General features: G+C 45.1%; 1 protein-coding gene and 1 long non-coding RNA gene across 5 annotated transcripts in view; both read right to left on the reverse strand.

Moving 5' to 3' along the window:
- ASAP1 (ArfGAP with SH3 domain, ankyrin repeat and PH domain 1) overlaps positions 1-26,669 on the reverse strand; it is a 350,132-nt gene that overhangs the window by 263,054 nt on the left and 60,409 nt on the right. For all 4 annotated transcript variants that reach the window (XM_045078132.1, XM_045078133.1, XM_045078130.1 and 1 more), the window contains exon 3: positions 10,631-10,757. In XM_045078132.1, the coding sequence (XP_044934067.1) occupies positions 10,631-10,757 (127 nt within the window). The remainder of the gene's footprint in view (positions 1-10,630; positions 10,758-26,669) is intronic.
- Positions 1,140-10,624, reverse strand: LOC123391472. Its single transcript, XR_006606192.1, has 2 exons — positions 6,289-10,624; positions 1,140-5,172 (listed from the first exon to the last, which is right to left on the reverse strand). It is a non-coding gene; the product is annotated as an uncharacterized LOC123391472 (long non-coding RNA).

A 26,669-nucleotide genomic window follows, 5' to 3' on the forward strand; every position in this document is an offset into this window, starting at 1 on the left:
CTATGTTAAGGCACCCACTACAGAGCTGGGAACACAAACAGTGAGGGTAGTCATCGTTACTGAACGCGCCCACCCCACGAAAGCCTGCAGGTGGCAGACACCAAAAGGACAAACCAAGACTCTCGCTCAGCATCCAGGTCTGTCATAAATCTGGGGCACAACCTTCAGGAAATTTGGTAATGGAGGGTTTTTCCAATTGCTCTACGCAATCAGTAGCCACATAACTAAAGTACAGAGATGGACAGCAGTATTGGGAAAACCTTTACCAGATCTGCCTCAACAATTACAAATCAAATAGCTTTACCACAATCTTATTTTTGTCGAATTTCTGAGTGCCAACTAGGTAAAAAGAGAGGGGGATCCTTGGCTCCACGGTACTTACAAACTACTAAAGTGAAGACATGTATGAACAGAAGTACATAATTTAGTTCATTAGCCAATCAACAACAAAACTATCCTAAAATCAGAGGGAAATGTGTTGTTTCCATGGTCATCCAGTTGGTATTTTACTGTCAGGAAGTTCTTACTCAACTCTAACCTAAATAACTCATGCATCAGCTGAAGCCTTTTTCCTGACTGTTCTATCTCATTAGTATTCCATTCATAATATAAAGTATTTTTGCTTGAGAACAAATTGAAGGAAGAAAGAGCCTGGATTGGGCTGAATCCTTTCTAAGCCTAGCTTGTCCTCTGTAAAATGGGAAAACAGCACCCATCCCCACAGAGCTGCTGGAAGGATTGAGGAAGATGATATATGTCAATTATCCATCACAGAACCAAGCATAGGGAAAAGTGCTTCATTGTAGCGTTGGCCGATTCTGAAATTGTAAAAATTCTTAAACACAAAATGAGGACGCCTTGGGACGGTGATGGCATTATTTTGACTTGGCACCATTTTATTTACTTTGAGGCAGTGCGTTTGCTTGCCTTGCTATGAAAAATATTACCATTATTAAAGCAGCAGCAGCTGCTGGGCCAGCAGTGAATGCTTATTTTGATTTGCACTTTGTGGAAATAAGGAGTACCTAATTTTATGTAAGTGCTATTAACATGAATAAACATTACAAAGAAAAGGAAATGGACTTCATAAAAAAAATGATTAATGAAACATAAAGGAAGACTCCCACATTTCGAAACAATGAAGATGCTTGAATTTTATTTTGTGTGTAACTGGTCAGAGAAGAAGCCACTTAATGGCTGAAGGAAAACGATCCGTCCTCGTCGGACCTTGGCAGTCCTGGTACTTAACAGAAACTTTCCCAAGCAGAGCCTAGCTGCTCTGCAGTCTTCCATCCATCCTGGGTATCTATGGAGGATTATTTTTGAGCACCACGTCACCACTGTGGATTTAAACGGCAATGGCGTGTTTCTTCTCTACCCACACCCTGTGTGGAATGTTGGTCTTTCCTGACCACATCAGGAAAGCTACAACTAGGCAGCACAGTGCTCTGACCACAGCCCTTCAAAATGTCCCAAATGAATACACTGCAGAAGGGTCAAGAGGAGGTGAGATTTCCAGGGGGAAGGGCAGAGAAGTACACATCTTCCTGGTTTCACTGGATGCTACTAGGCATGTAGCTCGTTCTCTTGATAACCCTGTGAAGTGCTGTGGTCTCCATTTCCCTCTCACGCCAAGGACGAAGACACTGTGGCTAGAAGATCCAGATCCAAGTCCCAGTTTTGCTGTGTGATCTGGGTGTACAAAGAAGGAGCTTCCCCACCCTCTTGACTCTTCCCTGACGATCGCTGTCATACCCAGTCCTTGACGAAGGTGAGGGCTTAGACCCGCCCATCAGATAAGCCCAGAAATTTAGCCAAAAATGACTGGACTAGTGGCCATCCTTGGGTAATCCTGACCCAAGCTGGACCAGTCCCATCCTTCCAGCTGTGTCAATCAGCTTCAGAGACTCAGTGCAGGGTACTGGAATGAGGGGGCAGGTAGGGCCTGGGCTGCCATCCTCTGCCATCTGCCCAGAAGAAAATCTCCACGCGTCCTATCATTCTTGCCCCTCATGTTCCAGGAAACAGCCCCATGAGTCTTTAAAGCAAGTCCTTACTGTGCTTAAACGAGCTGTATGTTGTTTTGTTGGGGGCAGGGGGAGGGGTGGTAGAATCTGTTACTTACAATGGAAGAGCCTAACTTCATCATCCCTAGAAAAGAGGAGTTGAACCAGACAGTCTCTAAAGGCCTCTTTCAGCTCTGTCAAATTTATTTTATCACACAGTCATCAGGTCAGGTGCTAGGCTGAGCACTGGAGACATGGCCGTCTTGGCTCTTGCCCCTGAGCATAATGCTACAGAAATACAAGGTATCCAAGCTGTATTAGTAGTAGGGGCTTGGAAGAGCTTCTATTCTCCATCCAGAGCACGTGTGGCCGTGAAAGGGGTGATCCAGCTTGACGTAGCCAACTCTGCTTTCTTCAGCAGTTGGTACCAAAATGTAGTCGCTATGCATGATGTTCTGGTTTTATTTTTCTAACTTCTAGATGGTTGAATCGGGTGCTGTCTTATCAAAGGGACATATATTCCAGTTCTCTGGGGAAAATTACACCATAGCCTCAGCATTAAAATTCAGTTCTTACGTAAGTGACCACAAACAGCACCACAACACCGGGCTGCTCAGAATGGTCTCTGGGCTGGAAGAACCTACTGTGAACTCTCAGACTCTGTTATGACCAAGTGGGGTCAAGTGCTTCCAGATCTGACCGAACCCCTGCCTCACAAATAATTAAAACTCATCTTCCTGACACTGAAAAGAAGCTAGGAGACACAATGAAATGTAAATCCAAGGATAAGTCCTTTTCACTTTCAGGCGCCTGCCTCTAAACCAAAATAGAATTCCTTGTGGCCTCAGAGCTTCAGGCTGTAATCAGTAAAGCATACAACGTAGCTGCCATGCTCTGTCCCAGTCAGAGGCAAGGCATAAACGCTTCCCCCCCAAAGCTCCCCACAAATGACTGGAATCAAGTACCTGCATTTATGACATAACAGAAAAAGTGGCCCCTTACCCCACAGCCCCAGCAAAAATCAATTGGGGCAGCACTGTCATGGCTTTGATGCACCAGTGGAGAGAAAGTGGGGGGAGGGAGGAAACAGAAAGAATCTGCAGGCACAAAGGAAGCCCAGAGAGTGAGGCGACACCAGCAGAGCCCAACTGGGCCAACCCTCAGGCTGGTCTGGGTCAGTGGTTCCCTGACCTCAACCACCAAGAGCTGTCTATAGAAAACTGAGGGGTCGGTCTCCTTCAGATGAAACTGGCTTTGACTGTCACATGACCCCCAATGGTGCAAGTGTTACTGGTGCCCCGGCCTTCCCTCCAGTCTCATCTACGCTTCCACCACCCAGTTAGCTCTTTGAAGGCCCACAGCTGGCTCCATCATCTGACCTCTTCATCACCCACCGTCCTGAAATGAGTCGACCAAGTGTCTTGTCCTCTCAGCTACACATTCGAGGGTCTAATCCAACAGTAATGAACAGCAACAACATGAGGATAGTAAGAACAATTCTTTCTAGAGCCCTTACCATAGAAAAGGCACTATCCGAAGGGAGAGGTTCGATCCCCAGGAGGGAACTGACACACAGTAAAGTTCAGTAACGTGCCTGACAAGAGGGTACAATGAACCCAGGTAAGGGAACCTAAGTGTTGCCACTGGTTCACAATGGAGAGAACTCTACCCATCTCCCTACCAAGGAATGCCTCTTCCTTCCTCCCCACCCCCACAAAAGGAAGGTTGACTAATCCTGACTGGTCAGACCTTGACATTCATCAGGCCACATTTTACCAGCGATGAAGTCATGTGATGAGTGCCTCGCCTGTATCTCCTTTAACACTGAGGAAACTGAGGCTCAGATGGCAAAGTGGTCTCGAGCCCATGACTTACTCATGTTTAACTACTACATATGGGAATGGCTCAGGCCAATGTCTGGCTCTAGCCCCTAAATGACTAGGTTACATAAATGGAAACCACCTCTCTTGAGGCTCCCTTGACTCACAGATATAAAGGCAAAAGTCTGCGTAGTGTTTGAACATCCAGAACCCACAAGGCTTCTGACAAAAGCCTCTTAACTTAGCATCAGGGAAGGCTGCTGTGGCCCCAAAGCACACCTTGTAAGACCAAAATTTACACGAGCAGACTGGCTAGCAAAACCAAGTTCCGAAAATCAGGTTTACGTTCCACTCCTCTGACCTAGAAGCAAGTTTTAGAGAGAAACCCACCACGGTGTACAAACAGCCTCCATACCTCTTTTTTGAGAGCATGGTGCAAAGAGCCTGGGCTGGAAGTTGAGAGACCTGAATCAGATCTCTGCCCAATTTCCTTCCCATCTTAGGCTTCAGTCTCCATAACAGGACAAAGTTAGGTCTATGTGAGTCCTCATTCCTTCTGAGTTTTCTCCCATGGGGATACAAAACTCGAAGATTCTTCTAGGAAACCGATCACAGGAGTGAGATCATATTTGGCTTCCCAACTGCAGGAATCTTCCCAACTGCAGGAATCAGAGGAAATCCAAGCCTCTGAGCAGCAGAAGATAATCCTTGCTATACCACTGAGCTAATATAGTTTGACCAAAACCAAAGAGAGCTGGCATGAGGGATATGCTGAACCCTGTTATTAAGGCATCTATTATTGTTTCTGAAATACTGCACGTGATTATTAGACTCCCATCACCACCTCCATGGGCCCGTCAGAGATCAAGGCTCCTTGGCTGGGAAGCACCAGCTTAGACTTTCTCCAGGTTCCATTTGCCTTCAGTTATTAGAGATTCCCAACACCCAGCACAAAGGCAGGGCTGTGGACAACCAGGAACCCAGAGGCAGGCAGCCAAAGTCCTCCAGCAGCCTCAACCAAGAGCAGTGGTTCTTTGGCCAGGGCTGTGGGCAGCTTGCAGTCAAAGACAGGCTGGTCAACAGTCCCAAACTAAGTATGCCAGGGGAGAGCTGGAAGCCACTGGGCCTTTTTCACGTCTGCTGAGCCCAGGGACGACTGCTGGCAGCACCATCTAACTACAAACAGCTGAAATTTCGAGGGCAATCCAACAAGAGGTCTTTGAAGAACAGAGAAAAGGAGTGGTCTTTGCCTTTCCCTTTTTCTTCTCTACCCTAAACTCTTTTATCGCTAGCACTAGAAATCAAGTAGGGATAAGAAAATTCAGTACATGTCATTTTTATGGGCCCTGAAAGACAAAAAACAAAATAGAACAAAAAATTAGCAGACAGGAAGCACAAAAGATGGTGACATACAGAGGAAACAAAGAATTCTAGATCCAGAGATCTTGCGTTACACTGATCAAGTAATTTACCTCTCTGGGCCTTAATGTATTCACATGAGAAAGAATAAGGACGCTACCACAAAGGCGTTTTATTAGATGGCACACATGGAAAATGTTTTTTAAATCCTAAATATGTATATTAAAGGCAAATAGCATTAGCCTGGAATATCTGGCTAACAGTTTGAGCCCTATTTTAGAAAAAACATGAGTTCTGGTACATAAAGGAAATTTCCTTTTCTCACTGCTTCTGCAGGCAAATAAATATATTCCTCATTCACTGACCTTTGCTGCTTATGTCCAGAGAAAACTCATCCTCAGTACCTTCGAACTGGATCAAAGGCTGGACCACAGAGCCTGAATTCTACGTAAGAGAGCAGCATCAAGGGAAGACTTATTCACCTTTTGCTGTTTTATCTTCAAAAGGTTAGTGACAAAGAAAGCATCTTATATTGACCTCAAACAATGCACAGAACTAACCCTGATTTTATCTAAACTCTGCCTGAGATTTACTTTGAGACCATAACCAACTTTAGGAGCGGCTACCTAACTAGCCTTGCTGCTTAGTTTATCAGCTTTCAAAATTTAAGAGAAATACTGCAACTGCATTCCAGAACACTCGGAGCCCGATGAATGAGATCAGACTTCAAGCCCTGGCCACAGAGGCCCTATGTGTGAGATTCCACAGATAACACTGGAGAACCTAAAAGCATTTATCATAGATTAATGACCTCCTGTCATCAGCACAGAAGATGAAGTCCAAATGAACATGAGTAAAAATTAAAAGTTACTTGGAGGGTGAAGAAACATACAGGTGTAGTCTAACTAGTATGCACAGGGGTGTTACAGAAATGGGATCCATGCCCAAATCTACTACTTACTATGTGTGTGCCCTTGGGCAAAAGATTCAACTGCGGGAAGATGGGTCAAACATAGTAGTAGGGCCCAGGTAAACATTAAATAATAGTATGCATGGGGTTTGCACATAGTAGGATCACTAATAACTGGTGAAAAGAGGCCTACCTGCATTCCACACCTTCATCCATTTCTTCATTCTTCAAACATTTCTATGGCCGCAGGAGGGACTAAGCATGTCATGTGTTTATGTTAAGACAAGTGAATTTCTCATGCAAGACCCACACTTCATTGTCAGCTCCCTTCAGAAAACCCTTAGATGGAGTACTTATTAATAGCAGGGTTGATCTTCTTACTATCCCCAGGTAATAACACACTGCTGGGCACTGGACAGTTTGTATACCAAATGGATGGTAATTTGAGTAATTCACCTTGCATTATTGGGGTGAATGCCCTAGTATCATTTTCCCCACCCGCAAACTGTCCCTTCCCACCTTGTTAAGAATGACAGCCCTATTTACCTCTTTCTCAAACACCATTACTTCATCCATAACACAATCTAGACAACAACTTCAATATCTCAGCTACACTTAGCAAAATGACTTGTACCCAGCAGGTGCTCCCCAAAAATGCTTCGAGTGAATGCTATTCGTAGATTATGCCCAAAAAGATCCCACACCTGAATCTGAAAAACCATATCAAAGTCTCTGAAAACATAGAGGAAAAAAAAATAAGGAATGTATTTAAGTATTACTATTAAGAACTCCCTGGAATGGAAACATGAAGAAAAACTGAGCCATGTAGGAACTCAGGCACCTCTATTTCATGAGATCAAAATTAGAAGGTACAATGAAAAGGGAAGCCTCTTACATTCTCTACAAAGCCACTGAAATACGTCTTTGTGAACATTTGGAACATCTATTTTATGTTCTAATTGCTTAAGGATTTCCACTGCCATGGGACTTTGGGGATGTATCGCTTCATCTCTCTAGGTCTTGATTTTCTTCTCTGTAAAATGGAGATAACAACTGTCCCTCCTCCATAAAGGTCACATTAGGCTTAATTGTGATCATGCCTGCCACATGCCTACAACAGGCTTGGCACAGAGCAGTCGTTCAGTAAATGGGCAGGATATGCCCCCTCCATCATCACAAAAGTTAAAGTGCTAACCCAATATAAAATAACCAAGCAGACCTTCATTTATTACATCGACTTCCACCAAGCACTAAGTATCGACCAGTGGAAGCCTTTAAGTGGAAAGTCTCTCCTATTGTCTCCCAGAACAATAGTCCTGGAATGCCTGCTTCCCCTCCTTTCTCAGCAAAACTCTGTCTTCTCCTAGTCTCCTAGTCATCTACTCATAATTTCCAAATAGTCACGAGTAAAATGGCACACTGCTGAATAAGCAAAACACCGGCTTTTTGCTTGGAAAACACTCAGACCTCAGGATGAAACCCAAGCAGCTAATCCATTCCTGCTTCCCAATAGCAGCCACTTGTGTGCACCAGCCTAACCGTAACCCCCACGTCCTGTGGGACCTTCTGCCCCCAAAGGTGAAGCCCAGAAGCAAACTCTTAGCCTCCTTTTACTACACATTTCTGACCCATTTCCTACAGTGATCTTCACAGAGAGATTTAAATAAAAGCCACCAACATCTGCAAAGCAGTCTGCCAACGGGACACACCAAAAGGGGGGAGTGTGGGTTAATTTAGGGTTCCAAGCTTAGAGAGCTACAGTTTTTTAAGCTGGGACAACTACAGGTTAATTAGGAAACCAAAGGAAAAGAAAAAGTCTGTAAATAAACAGGAAGGCATTTAATAACTGGAACTAGAAAATGATTTTTTGAAAAGAATTCCAAGCTGCGCAAATGAATTCCCATTCCCGAGTTTCCACATCACCAAAAAAGTACCCAAAAGTCCTACTATTCCTAAGAATAACCACAAAGTAACACAAACAGCATTCTTAAAGTTTCCAAGTATCTCACTTGTGAAGCATATGCCAACAAGATTTTGTGGTTTGCCCCAAAACTTTTTCTTACATTTTGACGGCAACAACCTTAAGCCTCGTATTTTTTTAAGAACTGAATTCTGATCCACTTAAGATATTTCTAACAATGTGCCCCTTCCATATATGCAAACTTGGGGGTAAATAAAAATTCAACTTGGTGGTTGCCTATCAGTAAGAAACTAACAGGTATATTTCACTTTATGCAAAAGGCCATCATTCATGAGTCCAACTTCATGTCCTATGAGTCAAGAGTTAAAGATGCAGATTAGGGCAATGAATCCTTGACCAGTACCATACTGAAGTTCAGAAAAACAATTACAAAATTATTGTGTCATTCTGACTGTAACACTTACTGTAATGTTTTTGAGAGCATGAGTATTATCAACATACTCTAACATGACACTTTTGAACTTCTAATTCCTCCTCAAATTCATAGGTGACCACATTTGTGTTATGATTGGATCTATTTTTCAACCCTGCAGAACAGTATACCTTATTTAAAAAAAAAAATGTATCTGTTGCATTCACATTTAAATTTAGTTACCTCAAACACAGATTTAGAGCAGCTGCATCTAATTAACATTAACTCTATCCTCTCCTGTGGCTGTGAAATACATATACCCCTACAAACAGCATTATCAGCTACTTACCCTTACCACACCCTACACAAACAGAACACAGTAACACTATCTCAATGTGCAGAAAGGGAAAGTTAAAATAACTGACAGCTCTATTAGCAGGCACTGAAGAACTTATCTAGAAGGAAAACAACCACTCAGTCTCATCAATGTCACATCCTTCAGGAGGCATACACAATTAGTACACAAAAAGGATGCAAAATGCTCCTGTATCAGCATGTTCCAATTTATCACTATTAAGTGAAGGACAGACCCATCATGAGGTTGAATGCCTGGCAACTCCCAAGTATTCCCAGACACTAAACATCAGGTTAACACAACAGAATGACAGGTAACAAAGAACACCCCCCACCCCAACATATTTACTTCTGGCTTTCCAACAATCTTAGCTGATATTTCTCCAAATGAATTTCAAAATTCAGTTCAATAACCCAACATTAACTTCATAGAGAATCCTAAAAGCTTCCTCAACTGGCATAAAAGGTTCAGACTAATTTACTGCACCAGGAGGACAAGACAGGACCCAGCACGAAAAGAAATTTCTCCCCTCCTCAAATTTAGGACCTTAGGCTTCAGAGTACCAATTCTGCATATAACCTGGCCTGAAGAGTGAGTAGCAAAGCTTGGATCAAGAGCAGTTTCCCATAGAAACCCAAGCTTCTCAATATTACAGAGAGCTGGCTGTGGTGAGTTTGTATCAGAAAGAGGTCCCCAAACCTCACATAAACCAACCACAAGATAATCCACCCCAGGAAAATGATCTGCCTTCCTAAGTTCCCCCAGTGCTGTCTTTTTCAGTTGAAATAGGCTTGGCTTGTTTGGAGGGGAGTGGTGCTTTATGGCACTTACAGATGGTGCAGAGTTCCAAGGCAAATGCCCTATTTTTACTGAGGTTCAGAGGCTTTGCAACTCTTGGGCTTGCGGGTTCTTCCTTACCTACCCACCCGGTCCTATCACTAAATTCACTTAAATTGTAAAGGAAATTGCTCTGCCCTTGGTCCTGCCCAGGACACCCGCGATGCCTCTCTGGAGGGTCTAGATAAGGCATGCTGTTCTGCCGTCTCAGGCCCCCCTTTCTCCCAATCCGGCCAGCTCTTCCGGCAGCCTCAGGTCTCCCTTCACAGCTTATGTGTGCCCTGCGGGCAAGTCCTGCTGGCGCAGCAGCCTCGGCGGCGGAACCAAACCCTCCGGTGCAGGGAGCTGGGTGGGGACCTGTCTGCACAGATCTCTCTTTCCACCCGGGATTTAGGCACTGGAGACTGGATGGGGAGGAATCCTAGGGTGGAAGCAATCGCAGCCAGAGTCTCCTCTCATCCCTTTGGTTCGCGGACCCTGGCCTCTGCAGCTAAGCCTGCCTGGCACAGCCGGGATACGGAGAGGGGCATTCACTGACCATCTCCCAATTCCTTGCTGGTGACCTTGGCCACGTTGCTTCGCCTCCCTCTGCCCTCTGGGGCCTGACATCACTTACTTCGCGGGTTATGACAGGGTCAGAAGGATGTGGAAAGAGCCTGGCAGGCTGTATTGCACCCACGAAGGGTCCAAGACAGGGAGAGGACTTCCCTCTTCTTTTTCCTAGGAGTGTCAGGAGCCTGCTCCACCCTCTCCCCACCTCCATCCCCCGGGGAATCCAGCGCCCCGGCAAATGGGGCAAGGGGCTGCCCATATTAAGTCCCCTCTTCACCCGGGAGTGGGCAGGGGGGAATCCCGGAGGGGGTGTGGCTGCCCCAGCCCCCGAACTCCCTTTCCTCCCCGCTCAGAAATCCAGACAATTCAACTGCGAGGCACCGGCTGCCAGCGGGGGTCATCGAGGCGTCCCGGCGGAACGGCCGGGGTCCCGGTGGGGCGCGCCGGCCCCGACCTACCTCCTCCAGCAGCGTGACGGTGTTCCTGCAGTTGTGCAGACGCGTGGTGAAGCTGGACGTGGTGGGCGAGTTGTAGTCCTCGGTGGTCTCGGTGATGAACTCGGAGACGGAGATCTGGTCCGGCATCCTGCCGGGGGGGCGAGACACAAGCGGGGGCGGGGAGTGAGTCACGGCGCAGGCTCCCGGGGCCGCGGGCCGCCCGGCGGCTCATGAACGCCCCTCGCAGCCTGCCACCCGGCGCCCGGCCTGGCGCGGCTCCCGTCCCCGGCGGCGGCGGGAGAAAGAGCGGGCGGAGCGCGCGGCGGCGGCAGCGCTCGGCGCTGGGCCCTTCAAACTCCGAGCGGCGCGCGAGGCAGAGGGTTCTCGGGGACCCGCCTCCCTGTGTTCATGCCGGCGGCGGGGGAGGGGGCGCGGCGCCACGCGGGGGCTCGGGTCGGCGGGCGCTGCCTCCCGAGACGCTCTGACAGGCGGCGGCGAGCGCAGCGACTGACTGAGCGCACACTCCCGCGGGCGGGCGGGCGGCGGGCAGGCGGCGCTCCCGCTACAGTCACGGGGACAAACAAGGAAGTGCTCTGCGCACGCGCCGCCTGCGCCCCGCCCCGGCCGCCGCCGCCGCCGCCCCGCCCCCGTCTGCGCCCCGCCCCGCGCTGCCTCCCCGGTCGCGTTCCGACGCGGGCGCCGGGGTGGGGGCCCGCACGGCTTGCGGGGCTCAGGAAGCTCGCGTCCCGGCACCGCCCCCGGAGCGGTTACTTCAGCGAGCTCGTTACGCCTGCGTTCTGCGAGAAGACGGACCAAAAAAAGTTATGCGCGTTCTTTTTTAGTCCCGAGTGGGTGCAGGAAGCGAGGCCGGGAGAGCCGCCTCCTTCGGCGAGGGCCGCGGGCAGAGCGAACTGGGCGCCGGAGCAGGGGCGGCCTCAGGGTCCCGGTTGCAAGCGGCGCGCTCGCCTGGCTCCCGCCCTTGGTCCCCATGCAGGGCGCTCGTCGACTTGGAAGGTGCAGTTTGCTTAGGTTGCTAAAATGCTAAGACAAATGAAAGGATTTTTGCTTTTTTTTTTTGCTTTTTTTTTTTTTTTAATTACCATTTCTACTCTTCCATTTGCACTGTAAGTTTTTTTAACCCGCAGGACACATGCAGGTCAGGAGTGCAAAAGGCACTTCCGGAGGGGCAAATGGTGTACAGTGCTCAGCAGATGCCAAATTTCAGCGAGAAAGTACCAACAGATTGCTCATTCCTTGGTCCTGGCAGATGGCTATTTTAACTAGCTCGATCTACATGTCCAAAGAATCCATTTAATTTCTCACCACTGATTGCGGTTAAAAAAAAAAATTTTTTTTTTAAAAGAAGAAAGCTAGGCCCTTGGGAAGCTTCTCAGGACCCCTGTAATTGAAGCCAATAGGAGCAGTCTTACAAACTCATCTCCAAATGTACCCCCTTAGGGCGGAAGGCTGGCCCTGTGGCCTCTCCCTAGGATTGAGTTCCTGCCATCTGGTGTGGTTAAGTGTCCATTCCCTAGTCCTTACCCACAACAACAATGGAGTGCCCCAAGGCAGGGACCTTGTCTAGCATTGGGCCTGGCACAGAGAAGTAGCCAAGTGCTAGTAAAATGGAAATGCATCACCTCACTGTCAGCAAATACTAAGGGCCGAGCAGGTGCCCTGGAGATTCAGTAATGACAATGTCCCTGCTCACAAGAGCTTCCCTTCTAGTAGGGAGAAAACCAGCCAATCATGTGATAGAACATGGAGTACATAGAAAATACGACAATGACGGAGGTGCCACAGTGTAAGCATGTTCAGAGAAGGCCTCACAGGTGACATCTTGAGCAGAAAAGAGAACAAGAGACTGCATCCCAGAAACATCCTGTTGGCTATGGGATCTTGACCTTCAGTTGCCTCACACGAAGACGAACCATGGATGAGAAAGTAACTTTGTGCACAGAAAAGCTATTATGAAAGGAGTTCGAGGAGTTTTATCTACCTGTGTTGGCCCTAGGACCCTGCACTCTGCCTACAGCAAAGCACTCATCTATGTGGGGTAGGCAAGGGTTTCAGCTAACTATAGGGAGAAGTTCATAAGGCAGTGTATGTGAATAAAGATTTTTTTCTGGCAAAGTAAAGCACTAAGAAATGAACGTGGAGAGACAGTCTAAAAAATAAGTAAATAAATAGGCTCTCACTTTCTCCTCATTAGCACTTTAAAAGTTTGGTTGGGGCGGTGGTGCTAGGATGTACTCAATCAATTAAGCACCTGACTCTTGGTTTCCCCTGAGGTCATGATCTCCTGGGTCATGAGATGGAGCCCTGGGTTCCACACTCATCTGGGAGTCTGCTTTAAGATACTTTCCTCCTGCCCTGCCCCCACTCCTCTCTCAAACAAATAAATAAATTAAAAAAACACAAGTTTGGTTTGGGACACACCAAGGTTGAGGTTCTGGGGAGTTAGCCAGATGGCAAGGGCCGGCAGCTGAAGACCAGCACCTGGAGGTCACTTGGTCGTGTGCAGTGCTTGACAGAAAATTAGCTTTTGGAGTAGGAGCCACTCAGAAGAAAATCTTTCCTCTTTTTAACAAACTAACAGAGTCATCCTGCATCTTCAAGTTCTGTGACTTGGAGCAAATATGGCTCCTACTAGCTTGGGCTAATTAAGCTCTGGGACTTAGTTACCCTGTGCTTCCCCATGGAGCAGAGGAGTAGAACACCCAGTACTTGGACTTCCATCCACTCCAAGGAGGACTTCCTCTAGGCTGGAAATCAATTTTGACTTTGATGTTGTATTTATGCTATCCTCCTCTATATTGCAAGTCATCTAATGCCTGTCACCTTCCCGGGGTTGGTTGCTCCTTCCATCCTGCATGTATGACATATATAAATGCCTGATAAATATGAGCTGTTATTAAAAGCCTAGAGTCAGTGAATAATTGCCTCAGGTCCCAGAGCCCTGGATTGCTGACCTTTCTCTCCTGATAACCGATGCTGTCACCGTAAGCCTTAGTGCCATCCCTGTGAAATAAAGAGGGGGCGTGCCAAAAGACCACACAGATCCCTCCCAGCTGAAGCAGAGTCTGTGTATACCCCTAACTCTACAATACAAGGAATAAAGTTTATTATGAGAAGCTAAGCTAGCTGCAGTGGTAAATAGCTGGGGATTTCTTTTCGTAACAGAATTCACCTGAGAGCTCAAAATGCTGCCATCAATTGTTTCAGTTTCACTTGGAGATTATGTTATACTATTCCTCCTCCCCATCTCCTCTGGCCAGGAAAGGAATATGTGAACAATGAGATATTGTGCCCCGGTAAGTATATACCTCCTCAGACTGGTCTGCAATTAGAATTTCAAAGGTTCACACCTCTACCCACAATTTCTGGGGTTCGTGGACCATAATCCTCCTTACAATTTGACACCATGACCCGGTGCACGCCATCTGCACCTCTCATTTTCTCAAATAGCCTGAAAACCATTCCTGGATATCTCAAAGTGAATAGAGTCTGATGAAGGCAAAACTTAGAACGCTGGGTTTCTTTGTGTGGAGCTGCTCAGAAATCTACATCCCCCTCTGCAGAGCCAGGAAACACACACACATACGTACACTTGTGTGTGCCCAGCTTTGAAGGAAGCATGCGTCATCTTTGCTGTTGTCATCATCCCCATCAAGGCAGCTGAACACCCTCACACTCCTCAAGCAGTTTCTTACTCTGAGCACTGCTGACTGGGTTAAGCCAGGAGTCCTTGTAGCATGCTTTAATAAGAAGAGTGGTGGCTTATTCTCCTGGACAGGGATGGCACTATGGACCCCACTGTCATCAGGGAATTGGCAGACTTCTCTCCAAGTACAGGCTTCACTCTGTCCCACCTACCTGCAACCAACGGGGTACACTTGCAAGATGGCCAACAGTGCACTGGAGAGAGGGTGGGGTGGGGAGTTTGGGATGCTCTCTGGGGGTAAGATCAGCAGCACCAGCCAGCATCCCAACCCGATGGGATGGAACTTACAGCATTCTTCAGAAGCTCCCAGTGCCTTCATGGGACAGGGGCAATAGGGTGGGAAGAGAATATGCTTTATGCTACGTGAACTGGGGTTGGAATCTCTATTCTGTTGATCATCGGCCTTATCTTCTCATTTGCGAAGTCAGCGCAATAATAAAACTACACTGCAGGCTGTTAGGGGCAATAAACGGAGGGGCTGTGGATAAAGAGGTTGACGCACAGTGAATAACCAACCAATGTTCGTTCCCTTTGAACTAGCTTTTTATGTGAAGTATGACTATAAATACACCTCTTTTCATTCCAGGACTCAGATATATCTCTAAATTAGTCACCTGGAGGAGGAAAAAAGAGGGGGGAGGGGGATGCCACATAGCAATTCCCACAGTAGGAGATCTCAGATTTGGGAATCCTCTTCAGAGACCTGGCTTATTCTTGTAAGCATCCTTTGTGAGGTCAAATCCATGAGTGATGATTTTGGACTTTGGAAGTAAATAACCAGTATCTTGCATCCAATAGAATGAAAACAAGTCAGGATCAGAAATGAGTTAAGGCCGTAAAATAAAAGCCTCATTTTCACGGAACACAGTTCCTATAAAGAAGGACATTCAAAGCAAGGCAATTTCTAGAGGATAGAACAGGGCATTTATTTTGCAGGAGCATGAGTTATAAGCTGCATGAATTTCATTTGGGTTTACTTAGTTTTCAGGAATTTGTTTATTTTGCAGGAGCATGAGTTCTAGCTAAAAATATTTGGAAAAAAAAAAAAAAAGATTTGGGTTCACCTCTCTGCTGCGTAGCAGCTCTAAGACCTTGTTGAAGTAATTCACTTTTCTGGGTCTCAGTTTTCACATCTTAAAAATGGGAACAATGATAATAACTGTGTTAGTGCTCTGAGGATTCAGTGAACTAGGCCATGTAACGTGCTTACCAAGATCTGAGCTATCTATCATAGTAGACAATACTTTTCAGATAATATGGGAATACTGAAAACCGTATCTGGAGATATAGATTCTGATACTACTTCCCAAGGAAAGAAGGAAGGAAGGAAAGAAAGAGGAAAAGAAAAGAAAGAAAAGAAAAAGAAAGGAAAGGAACACAGATCTGCTATGTACCAGACACTTTGCTAAGTGAACAGATTTAGAATTTTGGACACACATATCCACCGCTCTTTTCATTTTTTTTTTTTTAAGGGTTATTTATTTATTTATTAGAGAGAGAGAGCTGAGCAGAGAGAGGAGCAAAGCAGATTCCCTGTTGAGAGCAGAGGCCAGTCGCTGGACAGACGAGGGCCTCCATCCCAGGACCCTGAGATCACAACCTGAGCTGAAATCAAGAGTCAGATGCTTAACTGACTGAGCCACCCAGGCATGCCCCCCACTCCCCACAGCCTTCTTTAAATTTCAGGACAATTTTATAAAGTAAGTACCATTATCCCAGATTTACCGGAGAGATTTACCCTGTGGGTACCGAGGTACAGAACACCGTTTCTGAGCTCCTATTCTGGGCCAGGAGCTGCACTAGTGGTTATGGATGCAGCCTCTGAATTCATTCATACAACAGACCTGATGTGGGAGTTTATAATGGAAACTGAGACACGAGAAAATCTCCCTGCACGTTAAGATCCCTGAGCCTGGCAGACGACATCCAAGGCTTTCGCCACCGCCTACAAAATCTGTCTCTTGACTCGACCTCGCACAGTGCTACTCTGTTAGATCTTTCTCCCAACCCGGGCAGCGAAAGAAAGTATTCTTATTGCCTTGTTTTACCTGATGACTTATGAATTCGTTTTCTATCATCTTAATGAAGTGCTAGAAGAGAGGAAAGCACTGCAGGGTAGGTGTGGGAGGGGGCAAGAGGAGGGAGAGATGCGTCTGATGGCCTGTGTTTTACTGCTAGGCTGCTGTTGCCATATTCTCCCGAAGCTAAATAAAGACTGCTTTTGTCATGTGCCTTGTGTGAGTGTTTCCCAAGTGCACTCATGTAATTTCAGGCGATAAAAATAAATAAATAAATAAATGAAAAGCCTATTCTGCTCCCAAATATACTTAATTTAAATGCTCCAAGTAAACCACTCAAGTGCTCCTCAGGAAGTAAAGAGAAGTACGTGGTTTATTTGGAGACCAAAGAAAACCATTCTCTCTTCCACTCCCTGATCCCTGACTGTTCCTTCTGATGGAGAGGGGGAAAAAAGAGTCAGGTAGAGTGCTGGGACCTGCAGACTCACAGCATGCGTATCAGTGGAATGAACTCAGGAAGAGAGTCCTGTGTGTCCTGGGAAATCGTATCAACTGACGATGGGTGTGTGGCTTCTGTGCCCTGCACTCGTCTGCCTCCTTGCGGGCGTGGCCTCACTGCATACTCACAGCAGCCCTGTCGAGCAGGCACTGGTGTTCTCCCCACTTTACACAAAATCCTGAAGCCTCGAGGTCACCTTGGCAAGTGGTGGAGCAAGACTGCCCAGTCTGATTTCACTGTCCATGTCATTAGCCACCTTCCACCACAAGTTCATCCGAGACAGTGGGTCCGTGGCCCCAGGATAGTTTTCTTCCCCAGAGAGTCTATGGGTTATCCCTTTTCCTGGGGAACTCATTACAAACCCAACTCAAATGCAAGCTTGACGGGTCTGGAGAGCACCGCTGTTGCCCATCCCTCCAGCTGAGGCTAATCTTCCCATGGTTGCTTGCAAGAGAGCTTTTCTCATTCTGCATAAGCAACGGGGGATGCTGGCACTGCGTGAAGGGACTTCAGACAAGGAGACATAACCTTCCCAGTGGCAAGCGGCTCTATGGGTGGCAGGGCTCAGCTCAGAACTCAGATCTTGCTACTGATTTTCCTGCACTACAAAATTCCTAGACTGTCAATCCCTGAGGGCAGTGGGGGACTGAATCTATCCTTCTCTGTATCACCTACCTCCCCGAGGCTCCTGGAGGCCCAGGCTTGGTAATTTCTGAGCACCATCTCCTGAAATCTCCTCAGGAGCCTCGTGAAGTACCATGCTTTCTGCTGAGAAAACTCAGGAGACACGCAAAAGCCGCTCGATGTCAACGGTTAATCAGTGAAGAACTACCATTCACAGTCAGTCTGAATGTGAACCCTGCAGGCTTCTCCCCACAGAAGGCACTGCCTAGTACATGTCCCCTGGGGGTCCCCAATAAATGTGTTTTGGATTGAATAGGCTCCGTTTTATGAATTACATCATTTCTAATATGAGTAAAACAACCCCCAGTGAAGAAAAATTGTGGTGTTATATGGGATTCCCCAAAACCTGCAATCGACAGGAGTGAGTGATTTTTAAATTTTAGTTTATTTCTGAAAAAGAAACATTAGCCTAAAAAATGAGAAAAACTTATAGAACATCCAGGTTTCTTTTCTTTTCTCTTTTCCTTTCCTTCCTTCCTTCCTTTCAAGATTTTATATATTTATTTGACAGAGATAGAGCAAAAGTAGGCAGAGCTGCAGGCAGAGGGAGAGGAAGAAGCAAGTTCTCTGAGCAGGAAGCTTGATTCAGGACTCGATCCCAGGACCCTGGCATCATGACCTCAGCCAAAGGCAGCCGCTTAACCGACTGAGCCACCCGGGTGCTCCTTCTTCTTCTTTTTTTCTTTTTTGTGTGTGCGACAAATGTGTTTTGTTTTCCACTTAGACTTCATCACTCTCATACCCACTTCTGTGCTACCTCAAGACTAAGAACATGCCTCTTTTATGACCCTGTTCCATGGCACCATTTTTCAAATACTTCTATTTCTCCAACAAGACTGTGAGCTCCTTGAGCGCAGGGGATTTTCCATCCACTACGACAATCCTAAAGCCATACATGTTTGAGTGATGCTCACTGAATAAGTGAAGAGAAGAATGAACGAGCATTCACAGGGACGGGGCATGGGAGGAATCCTGGTCCTCGGAGTCACTTTCATCATGGAACACCATCAAAGACGATCAGCCAGTTCCTGGAAGGTTTGTGGGGAACCAAGACCAGATCCCAGGTATTCCGGTTCCCAAGAGACTCTCCACTCCTCCACCTTTCCCGGTTACATTTCAAAGAAGGGACTAAACACCGTGTCTTCAGAAAAATACCTGAAACCCCCGTATGAGAAGAGACGCTGCTTGGCCTTGCATCACATTATCAAGGAATGCTTATGGACACTTGTCCACTATTTAAAAACTGTAACTGTATAAAAATCTAGCACAAGGTCAGTAAACTGACACTCCTAATTTTGAGCAAGAAGATTCTGAGTATGCTGCGGTACTCCTCCTTCGGTTTTTATTCTCATCTCTTTTCTTTTCTTTCCTTCTCTCCAAAGCCAGGTAATCTGGGGAGCTCGAGGGCAATCAGTGTCCATGGATAGACCTTCTACCTTCTCCCATCCTATCCCCCTTCCTTAAGAGCCCACTTGTCAGAGTTAAGAAGTCATACATGCATGATCTGGATTCAGATGACCTGAGTTCAAGTCCCCGCTCTGCGACTTCACAAGGAGTGTTAGGCAAAATATTTAACATCAGTTTCTGTTCCTATAAAAGGAGGATAATGAGAAGACCTTTCTTCCATAAGGCTGCTGTGAGGTATAACCGAGATAATCCTTGCACGAGGCTGAGCACAGTGCCTGGAGAACAGAAAGTGATCCATAAATGTTAGCTATAAATATCACCATTTGCATTCTAACCAGGTTCTATGCTGGATGCTTTGGGAGCCAAGGAGGTACACAAGACAGTCCCTGTCCTCATACATAGGCAGAGACACAAGTTTTCAGCACAACCGATGAAATGGTCAAAGAATTCAAACAGAAATAAATATGGATTTCGAATATGTGACCTATGAATATCAAGTCCAAAAAATAAAAAAATTAAAAAGAAAAAAAGGAAAGAGGGTTGTTTCATGTATGGCTAGCTCTCTCTGATTTGCCCAAAGCCCAGTTAGACCTATTTTTATGAGCACTTTTCAAAGCTGCTGATCATCTGAAACACCACTCAAGAAGAAAACGTTGATAAATGACAGCTATTTATGACTTTGGCATTGAGAAGGAACATGGAATGCCAGGGAGGCTGGCTCCTTTTCCAGAGTCAAATCGTTTCACCTCCTTTGGCCTCCTTTTGCTTGTAGTTAAAACCAGGAAGGAGCCTGGGGCAGAAGCTCTCAGATCCTAGCAAAATAACATCCTGTAATTTGATGAATTCCTTTTTGACATCAGTGTTAACAACCAACCCCAAACACCAGCCGCCAGCTCTGCCTTCAGATCTACCTGTCAGCCAAGAAGAGTCTAGAGGTCATCAGGTCTGGGTTGGGGGTCCCCTGTTAGAGGGACCCTACATTATATCAATCTTTCACAGTATCCAATTGTTGCTTTTCAAAAGTATGATTTCACCTGCAAGGTATTTAAACGCACATAACAATGAGCTGTATTATAACAGAATTTTTTCCTAATTATGTCAAATGTAGGGCATCGTTCTATTTGAAAAAGGAAAATTGCCCACCCACTGCAGAGCTTTCTTCTTAGCTTATGCTCTTTGGTTAGCATCTTTCTCAAATGTGAACATTCTGCATCCCACTAGGGGTTCTAATTAAAAAAGAAAACAAAACAAAAAAACAACCCTCTACAATTGTTAGCAAACCTTCTGACAAACACATCTAGCTTCCCTTCCTTGCTTTTTATTTTACTTTTTGTTTTTGAAAAGTTATTCTTATTGCTCTGGCCGTAGAGATTTAGAGGTTATCATGCAAACTACTTTATAAAACTGCTCTATTTAAGTGGATGGCAGAGCACACACTGTTGATTGGATCTGGAGATGATTATTTTCAGTATCTTTCATTTTTATTTTATGAGCAAACTGACTTTTGTCCTAGTGTCTGCCTTTGGGAATTAACTTTCATTTACCCCCAACTAATTTCAGCATCCCGAATTTAGCAGTTCAGACAGACCTTGTAGGACGTTGGCTATATTTTCTGTCTGCCCTATATATCCCCTTCTTTTAGGAACTACCCCCTCCCTGACTCCACGTGATTCTCCAGAGAGTATCAATATGTCAAAAACATATTCTCCACGTGCCCAACCAGAGGGCTGGGCCTGGCTGTCTACTCAAAGTATCCCAGACTTCTGAAGGCAGTACTGATGGGTATTCCCATCAATAGACAATACACTCAGGCAAGGCCAATCAGGGAGTTTTACGTAGGACTGACACAGGTGCTGGGGGGTAAAAAGCGGTATGTTCTAGCTCAAAGGACTTAAGAAGCCTTCAGCTCCTGGTGACCATCATTGCCACACATAACAGAGCATACTTAAGAATGATGCCAACCAGAAAACAGCAAGAACTGGAGGGAGGGACAGAGGAACAGAGAGAGTCCTGATGACATCACCAGAAGCACTGGCCCTACATAGTCTATACCATGCCTGATGCCTGTCCAGCCCTTGAAGTTCCCAGGTCTATAAGCAACTTCTTTTTTAGCAGAAGCTGGCCTGAGGTGCGTTTGTACCAACTAAACTAGAAGAGTCCTGACTAACGTCTTCCTGGGTTCCAGTACCATCTTCAGAGTTAGCGGATGTGCTATCATGGACAGGCAATTCACTGCCTCAGAACCTCGGCTTCCTCTCTGCAAAATGCGGATAACAATATCCACCTCAAAGGATTCCTATAAAGAGTAAGTTAGCGGGCGCCTGGATGGCTCAGCTGGTTAAGCCTCTGACTCCGGATTTCGGCTCAGGTCATGATCCTGGGGTCCTGGGACTGAGACTGTATCAAGCCCTGTGTTGGGATCCACACTCAGCGGGGAGTCTGCTTGAGGATTCTCTCTCCCCCTCGGCCCTTCCCCACACGCTCAAAAATAAATAAACACATCTTTTTTTTTAAGAGTAAGCTGGATAATGCATATAACAGAGTGGGGGGAGCTATCTGCAAATCACATAATCTGATAGGGGTCTAGTATCCAAAATATGTTATCTCTTACAATTCAATAACTAGAAGATAAGTAATTTTTAAAATGGGAAAAGGACTTTAATAGCCTTTTCTCCAAAGGAGATATAAGCACATGAAGAGATGTTCCATATTATTAATCATTAGGGAAATGCAAATCAAAACCATAATGAGACCCCACTCACAGCCACTAGTATGGCTACAGTGAAAAATACGTAGAGTAACAAGTGTTGGAGAGGATGTGGAGATACAGGAAAGTCACACATTGCAGGTGGTAATGTAAAATGTAGCAGCTTCAGAAAATAATCCAGTAGCTCCTCAAAAGGTTAAACACAGGGCTACCATATGATTCAGCAATTCTATTCTTGGGTATTTACCCAAGCAAAATGAAAGCACACATCCACACAAAGATTTGTACATGAATGTTCAAAGCAGCAAGATTCGTAGTAGCCAAATAGTGGAAACAATCCAAATGCCCCTGGATGGATAAACAAAATGTGGTATAGCCATATAATGGAATATTAGTCAGTCACTAAAAAGGAATAAAATCCTGCTATGTGCTACAACTGAGATGAAACTTGAGAACAGATGATGCTAGTGAAAGCCACAAATGATAGGATTCTATTTCTATGAAATGTCTAGAATAAGCAGATCCACAGACACAGAAAGCTGGTGGCTGATGGGCTGATGGAAGGGAGGAAGGAGGAGTGACTGCCAATTGAAACATGGCTGTTTTTAGAGAGTGATGAAACTGTTCTGGGATTCATGGTGATAATTAGACAACTTTGTGAACATGACTGAATTGTACACTTTAACAGGTAAATATGACATTATGTGAATTACATCTCAATTTAAAAAACCCTCACTATGCAGATGCAGGTAGAAGGTACGTCTTACTCTCCATTAATAGTAACAACTACATTGTACTAGGCAGATGGTGGTCGCACTTGTGAGCATAGCATCGCATGCAGAGAAGCTGGATCACTGTGTTGTACACCTGAAACTAAAGTAGCAGTGTATCAACTATATTTAGATTTTTAAAAACTGAATAATAAGAACAGCAGTTATAATGGCTATCATTCACTATCTCCTATGTACCGGGCACTTTACATACCCGATTTTGTTTAAACTTGAAAGCAACTCAACAATGTAGCCATTACTCTCCACCTGTTCAGTGGAAGTGGTCCCCCAACTAGAGAATGGAGGAACTAAGTACTCAAATACAAGTCCGTCTGATTTCAAAGTATAAGCGCTTTCTGCTATACTACCCTCTTTGTACAAATAGTAATTGGAATGGCATATGGCAGGGACCACTGGTTATGTGTGTCTCCTCTATCTGGTCTCCTTTTCTTCAGCACCAAAACCCCCATTTGATTCGGGGCAGTGATGTGATATGTTCAGCTAAAAGACTCATCTTCCAGCCTCAACTATAGCGGGTATAGCCATGTGCTTAAGTCTAGCCAATGAGATATAAGCTGAAGTGCTATGTAGGACTTCTGAGAAAGTTCCTTAAAAGGAGCTAATTCAGCTAGAGGAGGAATCCTGTTGCCCTTTCCCTGTTCCTCCATCCTGCTGCTTGTAGTGAGGATGTGATGGCTGACACTCCTGCAACCATTTTGGAACATGAGGTAAAATGAAGAAAGGCACAACCTGAGATGGAAAACAGCTTGGATCTCTGATAACCATACAGGTGCCACCTGGCTTTGGACTAGCTCTAGGAGGAAAAAACCCTAATTGTTAATGCTATTTGGAGTTTTGTTTACCTGTAGTTGGAATCTCATCTTAACTTAAATGAACATATGAACAGGCTGAACCAACTAAGAATATATAATAATAGCACATCTCAGAAGTGATCAAATTAGAAGTATTCTACCGGAGTCATTTTCCCCACCGTGTCCTCTTTTAGATTCTATATTCAGAGGCATAGAGATTCTATTGAATTATTCTGAAGACAGTCACTATGGCCTACTTTATGGAGTTATAGAATCATTAAAAAGACTGGTCTCAATTTACAGAGTACAGGCATTACATATTATAAGATCTCAAATTTCATCTTAGGAATTGCTTCAGAAATATAGCCACAGAGGAGCCAGCAGGCTCCCACAGATGGATTTCTTTTTTTTTTTTTTTTTTTAAGATTTATTCAAATTTCAATAGACAGAGAGGCAGCCAGAGAGAGAGAGAGAGAGAGAGAGAGAGAGAGAGTAGCAAGCTCCCTGCTGAGCAGAGAGCCCGATGCGGGACTCGATCCCAGGACCCTGAGATCATGACCTGAGCCGAAGGCAGCGGCTTAATCCACTGAGCCACCCAGGCGCCCCCCACAGATGGATTTCTAAAGAAGCAAACTTATTTACACAACCTTTGCACAATTTGGTTAAGAAAGAAGAGACAGGACAGATTCCAAATAGGAAATAAGATGATAAACTCAAAGATTTCTTTGCTTTAAAATCAATGTTCTGCCCAATCTTTTGACAGAGTAAGCACTTAAAATTCCAGAATTATTTTCCCTGCCAGAAAGACAAATGGTGGTGGCCTTTCACAGTTGACATAGGATCACAGTTTTGTTGTTTGTTTATTTGTTTCCCTAAGACAGATTTGATATTTACTAGTTGATGCATTATTTATGACCCAACAGTGGGTTGTTATTGTATTATTGGATCAAGAATGAGTTTTCTTTGGTTATCCTTCTTCTTCTTTTTTTTTTTTTTTAAGATTTTATTTACTTATTTAACAGAGATCACAAGTAGGCAGAGAGGCAGGCAGAGAGAGAGAGAGAAGCAGGCTCCCTGCTGAGCAGAGAGCCCGATACAGGGCTCCATCCCAGGACCCTGGGATCATGACTTGAGCCAAAGGCAGAGGCTTTAACCCACTGAGCCACCCAGGTGCCCCTGGCTATCCTTCTTTCTCATTCGGGTTCTTAAATATTCCAGCTACAATGACGTAAGTGAGGAGATACATTTGGAGGAAGGAAACATTTTTCCACAGTTTTTTTCTGCAGCCTAATATATCTTATTTTGTACACACTATGGATAGAGCTGTAACCCAAATATTCCTCATGAGGGTAAAAAAATCTACTTTAATTTTTTACTTTGCATTATAGGTGGTGTATCTGTGTGTATTTGAAAGTAAGAGAAGAGACAGAATTAAGACAAAATGTATTAGTTCTTTCTCCAGACCTGGATGGAATTTTTACCTTACTTTTTCCTTTTCTAGGAAGAAAAGGTATATGCATGTGGATGGATGAACACACACACACACACACACACACACACACACACACACACACACAGCTATCTGACTTATTCTAGAATGCAATAATTGGGGAAGAAACCACACAGATCCCCAGGGAGCCAAATCCATTTCTACAAAGTCCATGCACCAAAATTCATGCATTCTGATCACAGGAGGGCCCCCTCATTTTCTCTTACTCCATGGCCAATTCTAGCAAGTTTGGTGAGCTGCTTTTTAGGCCTTCAGCAAACCGAGCAGAGCAGTTATGCTAGGAATAGTGAGAAGGGACAACAAAGAAGGGGAAAAATACCAAAAAATGTGGAAATTTGCTAATATACCCACTAAAAAGAAATTCTACATTGTGTGCCTGCTAATGAGGGCAAACCATTCTGCTCAAATGGTGCCGGCCACAATATGAAGTGCTCTTCCAAATGATGAACCTGTGTCATCAAGAGGAGTTTTGAGACATGATGCTGTATTCTAGGCACCATGCCAGATGCAGGCCTTTTAGAGGGGCTTTCAATAAGATCAGCAAAAAAACACATAAAATAAATAATATTTGGGGCTCAAAGGCTTTACAGAAAATGCAAATTTGTCACGGAAGACAGCAGCAGCTAGGCTGAGCACAGATTAGGACTCAAAAGACACGGAATCAAATCCTGACACTAGCATTTATAAGCTGTAGCGTACTGGGAGAAAGACTCTACTTTCCTTACCTCTACAATGGGGCTAATAACAGCAGCTTCAGAGATTGTTGTGAATACTGAATAAGCTAATATATTGTAGACTACAACACCTGAGTCCCATAAATGTCCATTCAATCCAAAGGGCTGAAGTTTTACTTTGTGTGTGAATCTTTGTTGTTTTCCACGAAACTATTATTATTATTGTTTGCTCTGATGATGTCAATTAAAATCCAAGAAAAGGATGAGTCAGCAGTTTCATTCCTAGGTATATACCAACAGAAATGGATACATAGGTTCATCAAAAGACACATATAATAACGTTCATAGAAGGATGGCAGATATGTGGCGCCTGTCTGGCTCAGTTGGAAGAGCCTGCAACTCTTGATCTCGGGGTTGAGTTTGAGCCCCATGTTGGGTGTAGAGATTAATTAAAAATAAAAAAAATCTTAAAAAAAAAAAAGAAGTATGGCAGAACAATACATGGATAAAAGCTCAGGAAGAACTGTGCAGTTTCAAAGTAACAACTCCCTCAGACCCTATGGTATTTACACAGCTAGACTTCCATTTCCAGTCTTCATAGTTCCAGCCTGCCTGTGGTCCTGAACTGTATACATTTTATGCATGTATCTTTCCATTGGTTCATATATTTTATAGTATAATTTGCCCTATTCTCTGAGGAATATAATGGAATATAAGCACATCCTCACTTGCATACACACACATACACACTTGCACACGCACATACACACACACAAATCTGGCTCAGGCGGCCTTTCACATTCTCTGATTCTAAAAGGGGCAAAATCTCTGGCCAGAAAACAGTCCCATGATCAGGAGGCCTACAGACCTCTGTCCCTTGGGCTTGCAGATCTTTGCCAAGGTGGATTCCAACACATGCGTATTCATAACAGGACCACCATCGACCTACTTGAGTAGGGAGAAGCTGAACAGCTTAAGTAGGAAGGAAACACACATGTTTACACTCATAATGTGGTAGGCGAGGGACCTGGCACTTTCAAGTATTTCTCGTGTCATCTTCAGCAAAACCCTGGAAAGAGAGCAAAACTGAATGGAGATTTCGAAACCTACCCACCACTAGGGAGCTCCTAAGTGTTTGCCTCTGCACTTGAATCCAGTTTTGACTCCAGAATCACTTCTCTTTTAACCACACCAGGATTGGAAACCACCAGTCAGAAGAGACACAGATGCGCCACGGATGGTCGGAGCTATAGTC

Source organism: Mustela putorius, unplaced genomic scaffold, assembly GCF_011764305.1.
Source record: "Mustela putorius furo isolate JIRA1106 unplaced genomic scaffold, ASM1176430v1.1 tig00000228_pilon_pilon_pilon, whole genome shotgun sequence".
Classification (NCBI taxonomy): domain Eukaryota; kingdom Metazoa; phylum Chordata; class Mammalia; order Carnivora; family Mustelidae; genus Mustela; species Mustela putorius.